At 48.8% G+C, this 23,218-nt stretch overlaps 1 protein-coding gene across 1 annotated transcript in view; it reads left to right on the forward strand.

The window, feature by feature from the left end:
• The first annotated feature begins 513 nt into the window (after window positions 1-513).
• Window positions 514-23,218, forward strand: part of LOC133339157 (uncharacterized) — a 59,719-nt gene continuing 37,014 nt past the window's right edge. Inside the window, exons 1-2 of the mRNA XM_061547298.1 lie at window positions 514-549; window positions 5,928-6,054. Of these exons, the coding sequence (XP_061403282.1) occupies window positions 5,988-6,054 (67 nt within the window). The 5' untranslated portion in view covers window positions 514-549; window positions 5,928-5,987. The remainder of the gene's footprint in view (window positions 550-5,927; window positions 6,055-23,218) is intronic.

The following is a 23,218-nucleotide window of genomic DNA, read 5'->3' on the forward strand; positions in this document are numbered from 1 at the left end:
GCTGATGGTGCATTTACCGGTCATCTCAGTCAGCCAACCCATGGCACCTGCAGGATCTGTCCTAAAACCTCCTGCACCTAGCCTGGCACAGTAGGGGGTACAGCTGGTGGTGCATCTACCGGTCATCTCAGTCGGCCAACCCATGGCACCTGCAGGGTCTTTCCCGAGACCTCCTGCACCTAGCCTGGCACAGCAGTCAACCCATGGCACCTGCAGGGTCTGTCCTGAGACTTCCTGCACCTAGCCTGGCACAGGCGACGCGGTGACGTCACCGTCACTTCGTGGCGAATGGCGGTTGTGTTGGATATTGGTTGGTGTGTACAGGTGTGTGTGCGTGTACGAAAGCGATGGTAATTACGGGGCAGGTAAACAATCGTCAGCATACCGACAAATATTGTCTTTTGTCTTTTGTGCCCTTTGTGCAAGAAGTCACGAAGATGGCCTGGCATGGATCGTGTTGGTTAATGGGTTGTGTCAGGTGTCGAGGCTTCGGGTGTCAGACTTGGAATTTGTGTTCAACCAGTTGGTCAACTCGAAAAGGGAGCAGTGGTGAGTGAGTGCGTGGTTAGGTGAGTGAGTGAGTGAATGGGTGAGTGAGTGAGTGAGTGCGTGGTTGGGTGAGTGAGTGAGTGAGTGAATGGGTGAGTGAGTGCGTGGTTGGGTGAGTGAGTGAATGAGTGCGTGGTTGGGTGAGTGAGTGAATGGGTGAGTGCGTGTTTGGGTGAGTGAGTGAATGGGTGAGTGAGTGAGTGAGTGAATGGGTGAGTGAGTGCGTGGTTGGGTAAGTAAGTGAATGGGTGAGTGAGTGCGTGGTTGGGTGAGTGAGTGAGTGCGTGGTTGGGTGAGTGACTGAATGGGTGAGTGCGTGTTTGGGTGAGTGAGTGAATGGGTGAGTGAATGCGTGGTTGGGTGAGTGAGTGAATGGGTGAGTGAGTGAGTGAATGGGTGAGTGAGTGCGTGGTTGGGTGAGTAAGTGAATGGGTGAGTGAGTGCGTGGTTGGGTGAGTGAGTGAGTGCGTGGTTGGGTGATTGACTGAATGGGTGAGTGAGTAAATGGGTGAGTGAGTGCGTGGTTGGGTGAGTGAGTGAATGGGTGAGTGAGTGAATGGGTGAGTGAGTGAGTGCGTGTTTGGGTGAGTGAGTGAATGGGTGAGTGAATGCGTGGTTGGGTGAGTGAGTGAATGGGTGAGTGAGTGAGTGAATGGGTGAGTGAGTGCGTGGTTGGGTGAGTGAGTGAGTGAATGGGTGAGTGCGTCCGTGGTTGGGTGAGTGAGTGAATGGGTGAGTGAGTGAGTGAATGGGTGAGTGAGTGCGTGGTTGGGTGAGTGAGTGAGTGATTGAATGGGTGAGTGAGTGCGTGGTTGTGTGAGTGAGTGAATGGGTGAGTGAGTGCGTGGTTGGGTAAGTGAGTGAATGGGTGAGTGAAAGCATGGTTGGGTGAGTGAGTGAGTGATTGAATGGGTGAGTGAGTGCGTGGTTGTGTGAGTGAGTGAATGGGTGAGTGAGTGCGTGGTTGGGTAAGTGAGTGAATGGGTGAGTGAGTGCATGGTTGGGTGAGTGAGGGAGTGAATGGGTGAGTGAGTGCGTGGTTGGATGAGTGATTGATTGAGTGAGTGGGTGAGTGAGTGTGTGGTTGGGTGTGTGAGTGAGTGAGTAAATGGGTGAGTGAGCGAATGGGTGAGTGAGTGCGTGGTTGGGTGAGTGAGTGCGTGGTTGGGTGAGTGAGTGAGTGAATGGGTGAGTGTGTGCGTGGTTGGGTAAGTGAGTGAATGGGTGAGTGCGTGCGTGGTTGGGTAAGTGAGTGAATGGGTGAGTGAATGCATGGTTGGGTAATTGAGTGAATCGGTGAGTGAGTGCGTGGTTGGGTGAGTGATTGCGTGGTTGGGTGAGTGAGTGAGTGAATGGATGAGTGAGTGCGTGGTTGGGTGAGTGAGGGAGTGAATGGGTGAGTGAGTGCATGGTTGGGTGAGTGCGTGGTTGGGTGCGTGAGTGAGTGAATGGGTGAGTGAGTGCGTGGTTGGGTGAGTGAGTGAATGGGTGAGTGAGTGAGTGAGTGCGTGGTTGGGTGAGTGAGTGAATGAGTGGGTGAGTGCATGTGTTAGTGACTGACTCAGAGACACTAAGAGTGCGAGGCACTCTGTTTATTAACACGGCCTTAACAGCTTAACACTTGGTAACTAGGGTCCACAGTCAGGGCAGCCGGTAGACTGCCTGCCTCGCGACGCCGAGACGGTGAAGACTCCAGCAGCACAACGGGGATCCCACTCCAAGCGACAGCCCCGAGGTCCCCTTCCGTGGGCTCTTCTTATACTATCAGCGTAGGCCTGGCTCCGCCCCCAGACCATGCCCCCTTTCCGTGACCTCTCCCCTAGATCCCTCTCTGGCCTATCACGTGGCCTGCCGTCAGTCAGGGCTGCTGTGAGCTGCAGATCCCCTTCCCTGCCAGCAGCCGGTGCTATGCTGCTACGTGACCGATTCTATGTCACTACACGCGTGTAGTAGTAGTGTTGTAAATAAAGGCGGGCGACTTCTTGTCTTCTTCCCGGGCCACTTCATTACATACTCTTAGTTCTTTCGGTAAAGTCACGTAGGTAAAAATTTTTATTAAAATTAATACGTGACTTTACCGAAATAACTAAGACTACGAATCCTTGCAGTCACGAAAGCTTCAAATCACTTCATTACAGTCTGTTTATATAACCACTCGGTTTAGTTATGCCGAGGATCCGCCGTCCGTCGCTCGTTCGCTCCCTCACTCGCCGCGTCCCTATCCTATCCTCTACCCTCCTTTCTTCACCCCTCTCAACCGCGGCGTTAAGCGTGCCGACGTACGGACTGCGCTCACGCCTTTAGCGTCTTACTCCTGATCTGTACGGGGCCCGTGTCTTGCTGTCTCAGCGGGTCGATACCACGGTAGCCCCCGGGGGGGTCAAGCGTGCCGACGTACGGACTGCGCTTGTCCCTAGCGACCCTATCCTAGTCTACCCAGGTCCAGACAGGACTACTCTCGCCCAGGAATACTCTAACTAGCTTGGCGGGTCCGGCTTCAGCTTCTCTCGTCTTCTGTCTTCATCATACTGACCCTCGGGCTCGTTTTGCCCGTCTTATATATCCCTCGCGACCCCTTCCAGAACATTCTCCAGAAGATCTCTCTATGATTTGCAGATACCGATCTTTTGAATTGCGGTCCACCTCCCCCCTTAATGCACGGGCATAATATGACTTTGAAGCTCCATACTACTAACATTCCTTCCCTTTATTAATGCTAACCCTACTCCCTCCCTTTGATGCTGCTAATCCTGCATAATGCACGGGCATAATATGACTTTGAAAACCCCCCGCCCACCTCCTACGCATTCCACAAGTAGTGACTAATCCCATATCTGCATTTCCCCTAAATATACTAAATTCCTCTTGATATGCAAATTCCTTTGGCAAGGCGCTCTTCCCCCTCCAACCCAGCAGCTTAAATATACGCTGCCAAGCTTGGTGGTGTTCATTCAGACGCTGTCTGCCCGACAGACTTGTTATTCACCTGAGGACGGCTGCTTGCGTTGTGGCCGAAACGTCGTGAGAATTATTTTATTATGTTTGCATTTTTATTATTTTATTATTTCCCTCCTACGTGACTTTACCGAATGAACCAATAAGATGAATCCCTGTAAGTCACGAAAGCTTTAAATCGAACCCTCCCCCATTGTTTACCCCAACGGAATTACCCCAACGGTCATCCTGACCCTGCCTGCTGTCGATGTTCCCATGATGATGCTCACCAACCGCCTCTTCTGGCTGCCGAGCGCGGACATGCAGCAGTTCTCGAATATGCGCGCGTTGAACCACTACGCATGTGTAATGAGAGCCTATGTCCGGCTCACGTGGTGATCGGCTCTGCCGGTCCTGCTCTACAGCCAATGGGGGGAGAGCCTGCGAGCATGGCCCTGGCGTGATCGAGGGATGTCAGCGAGGGTGATTGGTTCTGCTGGTCTTGGCTTCAGCCAATGGGAAGACAAGTCAGGGGCGTGGTCCCGGGAGTTGATGGAGAATCTGGAACATTCAGCGCAGGCTATTAAGGATTGGCTGGAGCGTACCACGTGACCCAGGCATTAAATAAGGGAAGAGCTGAGGGACTCGTGGTCAGACGAGGAACTAAGAGAGAGAGGGGCCACGCGCGAGCGGGGCTCCGAGTGCCACATGGCGGTGCGTCTCTTGCGATCTGTCTGCCCACTTCCCCGTTGCCTGCCAGCAACGGGAAGTGCTTGTGAACTGAGATAAATAAAAGGACCGATTCCACAAGCCGTCTCCCAAGAGTATTATTACACATGGATGAGTGAGCGAATGAGTTGGTGGTTGGGTGAGTGAGTGTACGGGCGAGTGAGTGAATCGGTGGGTGGGTGAGTGAGTGAATGAGTGAGTGTGTGAATTGGTGAGTGAATGGGTGGGTTAGTGAATGAGTGGGTGAGTGAGTGGGTGGATGGGTGAATGAGTGTGTTGGTGAGTTAGTGTGTTGGTCGGTGAGGAGCGGTAGTGTAGCGGTTAGCGCTATGCTGCGCTACGAACCTGGCGACCCGGGTTCGATTCCCGTTCACGGTAAACATCGGTTACGATTATCTGAACCGGTCGTGGGCCTCCCCTAGGTCGACTCAGCCTCAAATCAGTACCTGGCGCGATGCGTAAACATTGCCACTGGGGAGATAAAGGTGGCCGGGCGTGGTGTTGGCCACTCACCCCCTCGTGTGCCGTGCCGACCTTTATAGGTGCTCGCTAACAGCACTTGCCCCAACAGTCTGTTAAGGCTATGCGGGGGATCTTTGTCCTTTTTGGTTTGTGAATGAGTAACTGGGTCGATGAGTGAATTTTTGGGTGAGTAAGTGAGTGTGTGGGTGGGTGGGTGAATGGGTGAGTGAGTGAATGTGTGGGTGAGTGAACTAATGCATTTCCTATTAACGGATCCATTGTCTCGTGACTGATGCATTGTTTGGTGACTGATGCATTCTGTGGTAGAAACATTAGAAATCGCTGACTCGAATGCACACAACAGTGAGATTGTAAATAAGTTTTGTTGTTGTGCTGGAACTGTTTGCGCCGAATACGGAACATAGAAAATAAATAATTAGCACGTGTGCAACAACAATTCCTCTTGATATTAATAGCAGTGGTTTTGACTTGTTTATTTGCTACGAAAACAGCATCCCGCCCCGACCGTTATCCACGTTGTACACGTTAACATGATGTTGACGTCCTCGCCTGGTATACAGGAGGTCGTGGGTTCTATTCCCGAACCCTTACGATGCCTGCTGATGAATATTTGGAGTTTGCATCTCTCTCCTTCTTTCTATGGAGATGTTGACTACCTCGCCTGGCATAACTGAGGTCGTGGGTCCGATTCCCGAACCCTTACGATGCCTGCTGATGAATATTTGGAGTTTGCATCTCTCTCCTTTATCCTATGGAGATGTTGACTACCTCGTCTGGTAGACAGGAGGTCGTGGGTCCGATTCCCGGGCCCTGCATCTCTGTCACTCCCCGTTGATAGTTTTAGTATGGGTGTCTAGGCCTCGGCAAGATAAGGTAATTTACCCTTCTTACCGGGTTAAAGCGTAAAGGTGTCGACATGCCAAGGGGCAAGGTAAAGGGTAGGGTAAAGGTAGCTCAGAAGAATTACCCGGTAGGGTAAAGGAAGCGCGAAGTATTACCCGGTAAATACGGTGCCTTGTTTACTGCTAAAAGCTCCGTCGCGCAGTCCGTGGCCTACATTTAATAAGTAATATTAAAACAAACTTTATTAAAAACACGCTTTTATGAAATGTACGAGTAATGGCAGAACTCCACGACTCCAGGAAGTGGCCCTGAAGCTTGCCATAACGTAAGGGACCGTGGCCAACTACAGCCAACGTCAGTTGAACGCTGATTTGCTTCCTCATGCGCAGATTCAGCACCCACCCACACAGCAACTGAGCGGTTAGTTGCTCTTTGGCACGCTCGGCGAAATGGGCTGCGAAATGTCGGCAGGAGCTACAATGTTGGTTTTCTTCGTCCTGACGGGGAATCTCGCAGGTGAGTGGACCCACATTATTACAATTAAGTGTAAATCTTTTTTTTCACATTTTATTTTACCCACCACTGTGCTGTGCGACTTCTTTTACATTTTGTAAACAAAGCTACCCGGCCATTTGCTGATAATCGCAGCTCAACGGAAGTAGATTATCATCATGCAGCTAAATACTGTCAAACTAAACCATTTTTATTTTACCAGGTAGGAACCCACTGAACTATGTAGCCTTATCTTCTTGGTTCTTTCGGTAAAGTCACGTAGAATGGAAATAATAAAATAATAATAATAAAAATAAAACATAATAAAATAATTCTCACGACGTTTCGTGAGAACTATTTTATTATGTTTTATTTTTATTATTTCCCTTCTACGTGACTTTACCGAAAGAACCAAGAAGATGAATTCCTGCAGTCACGAAAACTTTAAATCGAAACAGAAAATTCACTTATATCAAGTGAACACTTATAGCGGTATTCACATTCAAGGTCTTTGGGTTAGATCGCTTAAGTATAAATGTGTCGTGATCCTCTACCTCCCGACACAGCCAGTAAGGTTCGTCACGTAAACAACGCGCCAATTAGTTACTACTTTAGCCCACCGGTGTATTGGAGAGTGAATCTACAATTCTTAGGTTGTTTCGGTACCTACATGACTTTACCGAAAAAACCTAAGAATATGACTCCTTGCAGTCACGAAAGCTTCAAATCTAGAATGAATCCACAATATTTACAATTTGAGTAGTACGACGTTTCGCTGGTAATCACATCCAGCACCATAGGACGGTTTGCCAGAATAGTGAAGCCATCCACCTGCTTCTGGTCTTAAATAGAACAGGATGATGTCATCACTGAACCCATCAGTTGCAGACATCAGAGGTGGTTGCGGTCATTGTAATAATATGACAGATTAGTAATCAGTTAATGAGTATGTTTTTCCTCTGTACGGAATTGTAATACGTATGGCTTAATAACTGAACCAAATCAGGTGCAGAGATCAAAGGAGGAGGGAAGTTGAAGTTCATGTATTAGGTATAGCCCTGTGAGCCATTCGACTCTTGAATCGGGTGCAACCGCAACAAACAAAAAACATCTTAAAGTGAATATGTGACTAAGTGCAAACAGAAAATCCAAGAAAATACAGCAAAATATTGCAAAACAAACACCGTACACCAACGCTGTGTGCAAAAATCCCAGTGGTATGCAAGTCAAACAACAACAACCACAAGACAACTAAGATTAAGGCCATCAGTCTAACTCTGTACTACAACAAACAAACATGGCCAAACCAATACACTTTTCGAAATCACCAAAATAAAGCCATGAAAGTCAAACAACAACAACCACAAGACAACTTAGATTAAGGCCATCAGTCTAACTCTGTACTACAACAACACAAACATGGCTAAACCAATACACTTTTCGAAATCACCAAAATAAAGCCATGAAAGCAATAAAACAGTGATCATAGGAACTGTGACGGAATTTTCACAATAAATGGCATAAACAACGTGTACTACCAAAACCCTGCAGCCACAGCTGGCTGCATGAGTAACTCCACAACAGCAGGAGCATCAGTCGGAGTATTATAATGTTTCAATGCACCTTTAAGATCAGCACACTAAATCAAAACACAGGTCATACTTTGTAGCGATCATCCGGAGCGAAACATTGTATTTTAGGTCACTAAATTGCACTGGCAGCAAGGGGTGTACAACTCCTCTAGAGCAGTTTTGAGTGAAGATCTCATAGGTAGTGACTCAAGTTTCAATTTATTGGCAACATCATTCCAGAAGGGGTTATTGTAATTACATACTAGATTAGTAATCAGTTAATTAGTATGTGTTTCCTCTATGAGGAATTGTAGTTGTAAGATGTATTACTTGATGATACGCTTCCAGGCCGCACTAAGCCTGTAGCTGTCAGAGCGGTCAAAATAATTTTTATTTCTCTTCTTGGTTCTTTCGGTAAAGTCACGTAGAAGGGAAGTAATAAAATAATAAAAATAAAACATAATAAAATAATTCTCACGACGTTTCGGCCACAACGCAAGCAGCCGTCCTCAGGTGAAAACCAGGTCTGCTTGCGTTGTGGCTGAAACGTCGTGAGAATTATTTTATTACTTCCCTTCTACGTGACTTTACCGAAAGAACCAAGAAGATGAATCCCTGCAGTCACGAAAGCTTTAAATCGAAAGTTGTATTTCTGTCGATTTCAATGGATTCTCGAATTGGTCTCGGCCAGTAACAATTATTTTTACACAACACTTCAACATTTTCAAAATCAATTGAGTGTCCTTGTCGGCAAGCATGTTCTGCCACTGCCGACAGCTCTGTATGAGAGTATTTAATATTTCTGTGGTGTTCTTTTAGTCTTACGCTAATGACTTCCCGTCTGTCCAATATAGCATCTGCCACATAAGCAATCAAACCGATGCACACCTTCTGTTGATAATTTCGGTAATTCATCTTTAGTACAAGATACTATAATTGTTTTTTTACCCTTCTATCTGGCAACAAAACTGACACCTTTTTACAAGGAGTCATGTTTGCATAGACCGCAATACCTGCAGTCATAACACAAACAAAAGAACATAACTCTGATAATGTGCACTGTCCTTGAAGTTGATTGGTCCACACCCGAGACAGCTTTCCTTAGAGCCTAGTCTCACATGGGTTGAACCAGATGACGCCAAAAGGCGTCAATCAACTTCAAGGATAGTGCACATTATCAGAGTTATGTTCTTTTGTTTGTATTATGACTGCAGGTATTGCGGTCTATGCAAACATGACTCCTTGTAAAAAGGTGTCAGTTTTGTTGCCAGATAGAAGGGTAAAAAACCAATTATCATATTTTTACTGGCAAATGAGGTTCCCATAGTACAAGATACTAGTTTTTGAATTTAGATTTTTAGTTTTTCCAAAACTCGAGCTAATTTGTCAGTTACTCCCGCAATACATGGTACTTTAATTGTTTTAATAACCTGATTGCTTTCAGCAGTATTGCCCTTCGATCTTGGTTTGGCATTTAATGCTCTGTTAATTTTAACATTATTGTAGCCATTTAATCGTAGCGCTTTCGCATGATGAATCTCTCTCCTCAGACTTCCACCATCGGACACTGGTTTAGCCCGATGTATGAGCGTCTTGATGAGATAGGATTTCTGTGCGGGGTGATGATACGAATCCGCCTTCAAATAGGCATCAGTGTGCATTTCCTTTCGTTAAATGCTGTGTGTTATTTTACCATAAAGGCCGCGTCTGAGCAAAATATCCAGGAATGGGAGAGTGTTATTCACCTCGATTTCCATGGGGGATTGGATGGCCGGGTTTTGCGAATTGAGATGATTTAGAAATAATTGTTTTTTACCCTTCTATCTGGCAACAAAACTGACACCTTTTTACAAGGAGTCATGTTTGCATAGACCGCAATACCTGCAGTCATAACACAAACAAAAGAACATAACTCTGATAATGTGCACTGTCCTTGAAGTTGATTGGTCCACACCCGAGACAGCTTTCCTTAGAGCCTAGTCTCACATGGGTTGGACCAGATGACGCCAAAAGGCGTCAATCAACTTCAAGGATAGTGCACATTATCAGAGTTATGTTCTTTTGTTTGTATTATGACTGCAGGTATTGCGGTCTATGCAAACATGACTCCTTGTAAAAAGGTGTCAGTTTTGTTGCCAGATAGAAGGGTAAAAAACCAATTATCATATTTTTACTGGCAAATGAGGTTCCCATAGTACAAGATACTAGTTTTTGAATTTAGATTTTTAGTTGTTCCAAAACTCGAGCTAATTTGTCAGTTACTCCCGCGATACATGGTACTTTAATTGTTTTAATAACCTGATTGCTTTCAGCAGTATTGCCGTTCGATCTTGGTTTGGCATTTAATGCTCTGTTAATTTGAGCATTATTGTAGCCATTTAATCGTAGCGCTTCTTTCACATGTTTAAATTCTCTCCTCAGACTTTCACCATTGGTTTTATCCCGACGTATACGCGTCTTGATGAGATAGGATTTCTGTGCGGGGCGATGATACGAATTCGCCTTCAAATAGGCATCAGTGTGCATTTCCTTTCGTTAAATGCTATTTTACCATAAAGGCCGCGTCTGAGCAAAATATCCAGGAATGGGAGAGTGTTATTCACCTCGATTTCCATGGTGGACTGGATGGCCGGGTTTTGCGAATTGAGATGATTTAGAAATAATTGTTTTTTACCCTTCTTTCTATCTGGCAACAAAACTGACACCCTTTTACAAGGAGTCATGTTTGCATAGACCGCAATACCTGCAGTCATAATACAAACAAAAGACATGACTCTGATAATGTGCGGGATGAAACCCACGACCTGCTGTATACCAGGCGAGGTAGTTAACATCTCCCGTTTTTCGCTCAAACCGAACGCACGTTCGGCATTCCGGAGCTTCGGAAATTGCCATTTTGCTACTCTCCCATCTCCCGACGAATTCTCATCTTCCTCCATATATTTATACCTGGTTCAAAAAACAAAACGTAGTTCGAGTTTAGAACCAACATGCTGGCGAACTTTGGCAAAGTGTATCGGAAAGGAACGAGCAAAACCCCAAAAAAATCTACCACAACATTATCGTTGCCTCCATACTAGTTCCCCTTGTTTGTGGCAGGTTGTGCGAAGATTAGATGTGGTGGGTGGTGGCAGTGGGTGGATAGTGGTGTGGGGGTGGTGGTGGGGGCTGGTGGGTGGTGGTGGTGGGTTTGCAGTGGTCGGGGGGTAGGTGGGATGGGTGGTGGGTAGGTTTGGGGTGTTGTGTGGTAGTGGGATGGGTGGTGGTAGTGGGATGGGTGGTGGGTGGGTAGGTGGGGTGGTGGTGGGTAGGTGGGGTGGTGGTGGGTAGGTGGGTGGTGTGGGTGGTGGGTGGGTAGTGGTGGTGGGGTGTTGGGGGTTTGTGGTGGTAGATACGCTGCTGTTACGGTTAGGCATTGTGCTGTAACAATAACCACCAATGGTATGAATTGCAAAGGCGGGCAGACCTTTGAGTTCATGAGAGGAGAAAATAATAACAAAACAACAATATTCTGAACAAAATGGGAACTATTTGCTAGTATCAAAGTATGAAAACGATAAGAATAGGTTTTACCCTTTCTGTCAATAAAACATCAGTTGTGTTAAAATGTTCCAACACCAAATGGAAACATTTTGCAAGGAATCGTACCTGCATTACCCACGCAAACTTGGGTGAACATGCAAACATAAAACATGCTCTGATAATAGATGATGGCATTGTCTTTGAAACTGGTCTCAAACAGTGTTAGACCAGAGGACACCAAAAGGCGAACAGCACAAAGACAATGCCACTATGAGACCTCCTTAAACAATAGCAAAATATAGAAATAGGTTTTTACCTTTTTATCTGGTAGAAAAACTGACACCTTTATACAAGGGATCATGTTTGCAATAACCACAACACAAGCAGTCAAAATGCAAACAAAAAGAAACAACTCTGATAATGATAATGTGCACTGTCCTTGAAGTTGATTGGTCCACACCCGAAACAGCTTTACTTAAAGCCTCGTCTTCATTGGTGTTGGACCAGATGACGCCAAAAGGCGCCAAAAGGCGTCATCTGGTCCAACACCAATGGAGACTAGGCTCTAAGAAAAGCTGTCTCGGGTGTGGACCAATCAACAGTGCATATCATTATCAGAGTTGTTTCTTTTTTATTGCATTTTGACTGCTTGTGTTGTGGTTATTGCAAACATGATCCCTTGTATAAAGGTGTCAGTTTTTGTACCAGATAAATAGGTAAAAACCTATTACGATAATGCCACTCTTGGGATAATTATAGCTCGGGGTTTTACCCTTTTTGGCAATAAAACTGCAGGAATTGTATTTCGATTTAAAGCTTTCGTGACTGCAGGGATTCATCTTCTTGGTTCTTTCGGTAAAGTCACGTAGAAGGGAAGTAATAAAATAATAAAAATAAAACATAATAAAAAAGGAATTGTGTTAAGATGTTCAAACATCAAATAGAAACCTTTTTTTCCAAGGAAGCTACTGCTATAACCGCACGTACTTTGTGGTGAACATGTAGACAATACATGCTGTGATAATATATGATGCATTGATAATTGTTTTTTTTTTACCCTTTTTTTCCGGCAACAAAACTGACACCTTTTTTTTACAAGGAGTCATGTTTGCATTGACCACAATACCTGCGGTCGGAATGCAAACATGACTCCTTGTTAAAAAGGTGTCAGTTTTGTAGCCAGATAAAAGGGTAAAAAAACTATTATTATATTTTGCTACTGGCAAAGGAGGTTCCAATGGTGATATGATGCATTGTTTAACATGTAGGAGGCTTTCTTGAGCAATTTCGTCGGTCATACAGGTTATTTTTTTTGCGTTAGATCGCGTAAGTACATTAACTCGTCGTTCAACCCGAAACGTCATATTCAGATTGTTGTGGCTTGGCTCTCCAACACACCGGTGTACTGTACTAGTATACTACACTATACACTACACTGCTATACACTATACACTACACTACTATACACTCCACTATACACTACACTATACACTACACTATACACTACACTACTATACACTACACACTTCTATACACTACACTATACACTTCACTGCTATACACTATACACTACACTGCTATACACTCCACTATACACGACACTATACACTACACTATACACTACACTATACACTACACGACTATACACTACACTACTATACACTACACTACAATACACTACACTACTATACACTACACACTTCTATACACTACACTATACACTACACTACTATACACTACACTACTATACACTACACTACTATACACTACACTACTATACACTACACTACTATACACTACACTACTATACACTACACTACTATACACTACACTATACACTACACTACTATACACGACACTATACACTACACAATTCTATACACTACACTATACACTACACTATACACTACACTACTATAAACTACACTACTATACACTACATTATACACTACACTATACACTACACTATACACTACACACTTCTATACACTACACTATACACTACACTATACACTCCACTACTATACACTACACTACTATACACTACACTATAAACTACACTACTATACACTACACTATACACTACTATACACTACACTACTATACACTACACTACTATACACTACACTACTATACACTACACTACTATACACTACACTATACACTACACTACTATACACGACACTATACACTACACAATTCTATACACTACACTATACACTACACTATACACTACACTACTATAAACTACACTACTATACACTACATTATACACTACACTATACACTACACTATACACTACACTATACACTACACACTTCTATACACTACACTATACACTACACTATAAACTACACTACTATACACTACACTATACACTACACTATAAACTACACTACTATACACTACTACAGTACACACTAGTGCTGTACTAGTGACGAATTGGCCACGTTCTGTTTACGTGACAACCCTTACTAATTTTCCGTGTCGGGTGGTTTCGGATTTTAACGACACATTTATATATTTACGCGATCTAACCCAAAAAAAACCTCGATTATAGATGATGCATTGTCTTTTAAACTGATTGTTCTACACCAGAGAGACAAGCATTCTTTCGGGGCTAGAGCATGTTTTATTTGAATGTTCGCCACAAGGACCGTGTGTGGTTAACGCAGACACGATTCCTTGAAAAAAAAGGTTTGTATCTGGTGTTGGAACATTTTAACACAACCTATTCCTGTTGTTTTCAAACTTTGATGCCGGTTAAAAGGTCCCATTTTGTAGCTTCTCAGCCTGAGCTATGAATGCCCTGACAGCGCCTTGGTCTTTGTGAAGTATGGGAATTGACGGCAGGAACTTCTTGACGGGTAACACACTTTTATTAAATCCTTTAGGTATCACAATACAACGTGTGGTCTCTCTTCTTCCTCCGACACACTCCACTAATCTCGTGTAAGCTCTAGGCCTCTGGCTACACCCGATACACTGGACTCGTGTAGACCCTATGCCTCTGGCTACACACAATATACTCGACTCGTGTAAGCCCTATGCCTCTGGCTACACAATACACTCGACTCGTGTAAGCCCTATGCCTCTGGCTACACAATACACTCGACTCGTGTAAGCCCTATGCCTCTGGCTACACAATACACTCGACTCGTGTAAGCCCTATGCCCTGGCTACACATAGTACATTCGGCTCGTGTAGACCTATGGCTACACCCACTACACTCGCCTCTGGGTTACACAGAGTCCCGGTCCCCTTAGGACAGCGGGGCTAGGTACCGCAGGGCTCTAGGTCTTCATCCCCGTCTTCCTTCTTCGCTGGTTACACACTGCCCTTACGCCTGTGTGCATCCCCTTTTATAGCCCCTGCTCACGAGGGACGGAGCTGATGCGGCGTCGACGTGAGCGTCGTTCCTTAATGACCCAATCACGACGCACTCTCTCTCAGCGCGTCACCGCCCACAGCCAATCGGTACCCCGTAACCCACGACCCCGCGCTGACCCCTGATCCTCCACCGTCAGCGCGCGTCACCACCTACACAGCCAATCATCACGCACTGTGCATACGATCCTTAATCCCAGCGCGTATCACCTCTACATCACCCCCTCCCACATAGCTTGCAGCCGGCCCGGCTGTTAACCTACAACACAACATAACGCAACGCAGTAATAAAGAACTCCACATCCCAGTGTGCCCCGTAACACAACAACAACAACATAACACAACCTTAAATATGAAGCAATATACAGCCCGACGAACAACACAATAAAAGCGAACACCGTAAAACGAACGCGCCAAGTGTCACTGTGACCCACGCAGTGCCGAGGCGCTCCGGCTGCCTCGACTCCGCACGTGGTAGGTTACACAAAGTAGCGCGACCTAGCGCGAGTCCGTCTGGCCGGTCCGTCGTATGGAACGGGACGTTGGCGACCGTCCGGTGTCTCCGGCAGCTCTAGACGGCACGGGTCGGGCCTGGAAGGACCGGCCCCGCCGTGAAGATCCGGCCGCCGGTGGTCGGCAGCAGTCAGTTCCGAGACACCTGGGAGCGGATCAGGCGGAGACATGTGAGGAGCAGGCAAGGACAATTCCCCCTCAGGGTCGTCGGTCACGTCACATGCTCGGCCCTCACGACACAAGGGGAGGCCATACGGAGGCGAGAACGGTTTCAGTCGGGAGGGGTGGACGTACCAACGGCGTTTCCCCCATTTTATCTGAACGCACTGGGGGCGTGCCACCCGCACGACCTCCACGGGTCCCCGCCACGGCTTCAACAATTTAGGCGACGTGGCCAAAGGTGCCTGAGGGCAATGCAGCCAGGCCTTGTCACCTGGTTCCCAATTGTGCACGGACACCTTCCGTGCCCGCAACCGCTCGTTCGCAATTTGGCGAGCCCGCGAATTAAGCCGTGCGGCCTCCCTTGCCTCTGTCAGTTTATGAATATTAAATTTAATATGCTCTGCCAATTTAGAATTAGTTCGTGGTGCGGGCAGACCCAGCTGCGTTTCCATGGGCGGGTCGGCTTCCCGACCGTACATTAGAAAAAACGGGGAAAACCCCGTAGCTGCATGGGGGGCCATTCTATACGCGGCAAGGACCCCAGGGACCTGCAGGTCCCAATCAACATGCGACTCACACACCTGCTGGCACAGCATAGAGGTCAATGTCCTGTTAAGCCTCTCCACCATCCCGTCCGTCTGCGGGTGGTACGGGGAGGTATGCACCTTTTTGGTACCCAACAGGTCGCACACCTCCTGCAGTAATTTACTCGAAAAATTTTTCCCTTGGTCAGTCAGCAAGCGTTCGGGAGCCCCCTTGTCCAGGACGTAGCCCTGGACAAAGGCGTCCGTCACAGCCGCCGCCGACTGGTTGGCGAGTGGCCACGCCATAGGCCACCGGGTAAAATATTCGACCCCCACCAACAGGTACTTATTACCCCTAGGCGTGACCGGAAAGGGCCCCAGAATATCGAGTGCAACGAGCTCGTTAGTGCGCGAGACCTGAATAGATTGCAGCGGTGGATTAGCTGCCACGGGCGGTGGTTTCCGTCTGGCGCACTCAACACAACCCTTCAGAATATTCACCACGTCACCCCCCATTCCCGGCCAATAATAGTCACGCTGAAGCAGGGCAAGCGTTTTGTTAACTCCCAAATGCAAGAGGCGTTCGTGTGCGGCCAAGACAACCTTCCCCCTCACAGCAGAAGGCACCACAATCGCATGCCGCCGGGACAAACTGTCCCATCTCATCAACAGGCCCTGCTTAAGCTCGTAGGAGCCAGTTCGGTCGTGGCTACCTTCGGAACCCTCCGTCTTTCGGCGCAATGCCAGCAGGGAGCTGTCCGCCATTTGGAGACGGCCCCACTCAATCAACGACAGTGAGAGCAGCGAGTCCTGACCCCCTGGGGTAGCGGGACCATCCCCAATTGGTGTGCTCGCGGTCGCAACCAACGCCTCCCTACCTTCCGTAACCGGAGGTTTACAGCGCGCCGATCCCGATAAGCACGCACATTTGTGACAAGGCAACAACCGCGACAGGGCATCGGCATTCGTGTGTCGCAACCCTTTACGGTACGTAGTCGTGAACTGATAGTCCTGGAGGACTTCCAACCACCGCGACAATTGGCCCGAGGGCTGGGCAACCCGTAATGAATACTGGAGCGCCGCATGGTCCGTCCGGACCGTGAAATGACGACCATAGAGATATGGCCTGAATTGTTGTACAAAAAAAACAATGGCAAGTAGTTCACGACGGGTGACGCAGTAGCGCTGCTCTGCCGGCGACAACACCCTGCTACCATAGGCGACCACCCGTTCGACCCCTCCAACGACTTGGGACAGCACTCCCCCAATGCCCGTGTTGCTAGCATCCGTGTCTAGCAAGAAGGGACTCTCAAAGTCTGGATAGCACAAGGGTGGGGCCCTTACCAAGGCGTCCCGGAGGGAGCAGAATGCAGCCTCCTCCTCCGGTCCCCACCGGAACTTCACTCCTTTTGCCGTTAGAGCGTGCAAGGGCTTTGCAATGGTGGCGAAGTGCTCAACGAATCGGCGATAATACGAAGCAAAACCGATGAAACTGCGCACGTCTGACACTGACGTGGGCGTCGGCCACGAACTGACACAGTCCGTCTTCGCAGGATCGGTAGAAATCCCCGAAGAGTCGACAATGTGACCCAAGTACCTCACGGATTTACGAAAAAGATGGCATTTGGCCGGTTTAAACTTTAATTTAGCCGATCGCATTCGCAAGAACACCCCTCTCAATCGCTGGAGGTGTTCTTCGAACGTTTTACCGAAAACAATGACATCGTCAAGGTAAATGAGGCACGTCTCCCACTGCAAGCCCGACAAAACCAATTCCATAAGACGCTGAAACGTCGCAGGAGAGGAGTGAAGTCCCATGGGTAACCGGTTAAATTGAAACAGGCCCCCTGGAGTCCGGAATGCAGTCTTAGGCTTAGACTCCTCGTCGAGTGGCAACTGCCAAAATCCGGACAATAAATCAAGAGTCGAAAAGTATCGCGCACCGGACAATGCGTCGAGAGACTCGTCCATCCTGGGGAGCGGATACGCGTCGGCCACCGAGATCTTATTCAGGCGGCGGAAATCGACGCAAAATCGCAGGGACCCGTCCTGCTTTTTAACGAGCACAATAGGTGCTCCCCAAGGACTGGAAGAAGGCGAAATAATGTCGGCTTCCAGCATATCGTTAACTGCCGACTGAACATGTTCCTTCTCAGCAGGACTCAGTCGGAAGGGATTTTGCCTGACCGGTGCCGCATCGCCCGTTTCAATGTGGTGGCGTAGCAGGTCCGTGCATCCGATATCATACTTATGTTTACTGAAGACATCCGAAAATTCAATCAGCAACCCGCGCAACGCACCCAACTGTAGCGCTGACAAATCGTCAGAGTCCGCGCACAGCATATCAATCCAATCTAGGTCCTCCTTTGATGGTACGCTATTCGTGGGGCTCGGATCAGCCTGCGCAACCAGCCTCTCCTCCGCAGGGACCCGTGCCGCGTGAGCCAGCACGGTGCCCTGCTGAATGACGGCCGGCCGCGCCCCAGCGTTTAAAACCATGACAAACGGATCCCTGTCTGCCCCAACCAAAGTGTGAGCCACCGATAAATCGAGACCTCCAACAGCCCTATTAGAAGGACCCAAAAGCATGGCCTGTTCCGAGGCCTCCTTCCCCCATGGCTTCCGTAACCGGAGGGGAATCAACATTTGTGAACCCGGGGGCACGTGCACGGTCTGTGTTGCTAACGCCTGAATGGCAGCGCACGCCGTCCGAATTACATTAGGGCTCGTCAAAAATGAAATACGGCGACCCGATGGTAGTTCAATGCAACGCTGATCAATGAGAATTTTGATGGGCATTTTCGCCAAAAAATCAGTGCCCAATAGGCAAGGAACCGCCAGGGAAGATGAAACGAAAACGGGTCCCGACAATTTGATATCACCAATGCAAATGGACGCCCTAATCTGACCGATAATGCCCAACGATCCCCCGTTTGCGGCGTAAAATGGCACATCCACCGGAAGAAGCGGACGACATTGTACCGGGAGAATATTATAAATGAGATCCGAAATAATAGTCGCCGATGCCCCCGTGTCCACTAACACCCTGACCTCGACCCCATCAATCGATCCGGTAACGACGGATGAACCCGCTGAGGCAGCCACTATTCTGTGCCCCAATTCCGACCATTTAATGTCTCCCCGGTCCCGGCCGAACCCCCCTCTCCGAACCGAATCCCCGAACTCTACTCGGCTCTCCCTCGTCGCAACGCGACGACCCATACGTGTCGAGTATGCGGGCCAAGCATGTGAGGTGCCGCGACTTGCCGGGGTTTGCAGTGATGACTTGGGGCCTTGGTCGTCGTCCAGCCGAGGTCCCATGGCGCGCTGACGTGGGGCGCGGCAACCGGAGGCCACGTGGCCACGAAGGCCGCAGTTATAGCAGGTGATGACAGTAGTCGGAGATCTCGGTTGCTCCAGCTTGCGGGCCGCTCGCAGAGGCGAACGACCCCCCGACCTCCAGTCCCCCGCTCGTCCCGCGATGAACGCGTCCTCTCGTGGGCTGACGACTTGGGGCACGGTGTCAACCGGACCCGGAGTTGAGGCCACGGCAGCGTTGCAGACGACCCCCTGCTTTCGTTGAAGGACCTCGTGCGCTTGCATGCTCGTGGCGACCCGTAATGAAGAAATATCGGTGTCGTCGGCCGTGTTGATGGGGACCCCCAGGTCCTGCGCCAACTTGAGCAGCTGCTCCAAAACCATCGCATCTTGGCCCTCCTCGTCCATACGAGGGAACGCGGCGTCAGCGAGAGCGAGCAACGCCGTGCGGTAGGCGAGCACGGTCTCCGTGTCCGCCTTCCGTCTTGCGTAGAAATGATGGCGGCACGCCGAGGGAGGACCGTAGACTTTGGCCATGAGAGCCAGCGCATCCTTGAGCGTGGAGCGGTCCGACCTGCGTGCGGACGTGAAGGCCGCGAGCGGGTTGTCGTCCAGCATGGCAGGCAGTGCCCGCAGTGCCGTAGCGTCGGACCAGGCGGACATCTCTTGATGCGCCAAAAATCTGCGCTGAAATTGGCTCCAATCCCCGCCTTCCGCCTTGAATGCTGACAACGTGGGAAGGCGCTGCTGAAAGATAAAGTCGTCCTCCTCCTCGTGCTTCCTCTCTGCCCCCCCGTCGGTGTGTAAGATGGCGGCCCCAGTGGCGGGTGTGTGATGGCGGTCCGCCGCGCGCGTTGGTGACGTCAGCGGCCGCGCATGGAGAACCGCTGCCACGTGGTGATGGCCGTTCCCGCCAAAAGTTGGAGCGGATGAAATGGCGGGAATCGCCAAATCGTTTTGGCGGGAATCTGCAGGGCGATCCTGTAGCACGTCGGCCGCCGTCCCCGCTCCTCCCGACGAGCTGATCTCCGCCAAGATGGACGCGGCGGCGAGCAGCAGCTCCGCCAGACGGGAGTGTGCCTCGCGAAGCACGGTGTCAGTCCCCCGTCGCTCGACCGGCGCCGTCGGTGGATCCTGCCCCGTGGGCAGCTCCTCTTCCTCACCCCCTGATGCCCGCTGGCCCGCGTCGTCGAGGTTGTCCTCGTGGTCAATCCCGTGGGTCCGACGGTTCCTCCTTGTATCCATGCTTGGAGGACCGTTTCACTTCTGACGCCAGTTGAAGTATGGGAATTGACGGCAGGAACTTCTTGACGGGTAACACACTTTTATTAAATCCTTTAGGTATCACAATACAACGTGTGGTCTCTCTTCTTCCTCCGACACACTCCACTAATCTCGTGTAAGCTCTAGGCCTCTGGCTACACCCGATACACTGGACTCGTGTAGACCCTATGCCTCTGGCTACACACAATATACTCGACTCGTGTAAGCCCTATGCCTCTGGCTACACAATACACTCGACTCGTGTAAGCCCTATGCCTCTGGCTACACAATACACTCGACTCGTGTAAGCCCTATGCCTCTGGCTACACAATACACTCGACTCGTGTAAGCCCTATGCCCTGGCTACACATAGTACATTCGGCTCGTGTAGACCTATGGCTACACCCACTACACTCGCCTCTGGGTTACACAGAGTCCCGGTCCCCTTAGGACAGCGGGGCTAGGTACCGCAGGGCTCTAGGTCTTCATCCCCGTCTTCCTTCTTCGCTGGTTACACACTGCCCTTACGCCTGTGTGCATCCCCTTTTATAGCCCCTGCTCACGAGGGACGGAGCTGATGCGGCGTCGACGTGAGCGTCGTTCCTTAATGACCCAATCACGACGCACTCTCTCTCAGCGCGTCACCGCCCACAGCCAATCGGTACCCCGTAACCCACGACCCCGCGCTGACCCCTGATCCTCCACCGTCAGCGCGCGTCACCACCTACACAGCCAATCATCACGCACTGTGCATACGATCCTTAATCCCAGCGCGTATCACCTCTACATCTGTACTGCTCGTCGTTTGAGGTTGTTCTCTGGTCTGACACTGCTAGTGAGACACTGGTAGTGAGACACTGTTAGTGAGACACTGGTGGTGAGACACTGGGTAGTGAGACAATGGGTAGTGAGACACCGGTAGTGAGACACCGCTAGTGAGACACTGGGTAGTGAGACACTGGGTAGTGAGACACTGGTGGTGAGACACTGGTGGTGAGACACTGCTAGTGAGACACTGGGTAGTAAGACACTGGTGGTGAGACACTGGGTAGTGAGACACTGCTAGTGAGACACTGCTAGTGAGACACTGGGTAGTGAGACACTGGTAATGAGACACTGCTAGTGAGACACTGCTAGTGATACACTGGTAGTGAGACACTGCTAGTGAGACACTGGTGGTGAGACACTGGGTAGTGAGACACTGGTGGTGAGACACTGGGTGGTGAGACACTGGTGGTGAGACACTGGGTAGTGAGACACTGGTGGTGAGACACTGGTGGTGAGACACTGCTAGTGAGACACTGGGTGGTGAGACACTGGGTAGTGAGACACTGGTGGTGAGACACTGCTAGTGAGACACTGGGTGGTGAGACACTGGGTAGTGAGACTGCTAGTGAGACACTGGGTAGAGAGACACTGGGTAGTGAGACACTGGTGGTGAGACACTGGTGGTGAGACACTGGGTAGTGAGACACTGCTAGTGAGACACTGGGTAGTGAGACACTGGGTAGTGAGACACTGGGTGGTGAGACACTGCTGGTGAGACACTGGTGGTGAGACACTGGGTAGTGAGACACTGTTAGTGAGACACTGGTGGTGAGACACTGGGTAGTGAGACAATGGGTAGTGAGACACCGGTAGTGAGACACCGCTAGTGAGACACTGGGTAGTGAGACACTGGGTAGTGAGACACTGGTGGTGAGACACTGGTGGTGAGACACTGCTAGTGAGACACTGGGTAGTAAGACACTGGTGGTGAGACACTGGGTAGTGAGACACTGCTAGTGAGACACTGCTAGTGAGACACTGGGTAGTGAGACACTGGTAATGAGACACTGCTAGTGAGACACTGCTAGTGATACACTGGTAGTGAGACACTGCTAGTGAGACACTGGTGGTGAGACACTGGGTAGTGAGACACTGGTGGTGAGACACTGGGTGGTGAGACACTGGTGGTGAGACACTGGGTAGTGAGACACTGGTGGTGAGACTAGGCCCTGAAGAAGGCTACTGTCACTGGTGTAGACCAATCCATTTCAACGACAAGGCCACATCAACCTCTGTTTCATTATTATTCAAGACAATTCATCACTTGTCTAAAGCCAAAATGCTTCCGAAATAATTGCTATCCCTACTCTTTGTTTTTTTCGGTAAAGTCACGTAGGTAAAAACATAAAATAAATTAAATTTTCAGGTGGGGACAACTTAGCGAAAGCACACTGTGACTTCACCGAACTTTACCGAAAAAACCAAAGAGTATGAATCCTTGCAGTCACGACAACTTCAAATCTAGAATTAAATGCTATCCAACTTTATTAATTCTGGGTCACTGAGAATGAAAATGATGCTTAACATTGCTGATTGGCTCCAGTTTTCAAGATATGCTTACTGAGTCAGTATATACGGCCCTTGACTTGGGAATGGCGGAGGATAAGTGAGTTATAAAGGGAAGAGATCTCAATTAATACCAGAAATGACTAATATACATCTTTGACTGGAACTGTGAATCAATTTATGACTGGGTTTGGACTGTACGTGCTTTTTGAGCAACACAATGAATGATGCAATCTGAATCTTGTATTGCGTCATATATGATATGAATTGCATCGTGTTATTCCTATAAGTCATGGATGATGCAATCATAACTAGTCTTACATCAAATTTCCATTTAAAGCTTTCGTGACTGCAGGGATTCATCTTCTTGGTTCTTTCGGTAAAGTCACGTAGAAGGGAAGTAATAAAATAATAAAAATAAAACATAATAAAATAATTCTCACGACGTTTCGGCCACAACGCAAGCAGCCGTCCTCAGGTGAAAACCAGGTCTGTCGAGGCGACAGCGCCTGAATGAAACAGCACACGAGCTTGGAGCAAGGCGCCCAGCTTATATATATGCTCCAAGCTCGTGTGCTGTTTCATTCAGACGCT

This window comes from Lethenteron reissneri, unplaced genomic scaffold, assembly GCF_015708825.2.
Source record: "Lethenteron reissneri isolate LAM-NWPU_2019-01 unplaced genomic scaffold, ASM1570882v1 scaffold_1640, whole genome shotgun sequence".
NCBI lineage: Eukaryota > Metazoa > Chordata > Hyperoartia > Petromyzontiformes > Petromyzontidae > Lethenteron > Lethenteron reissneri.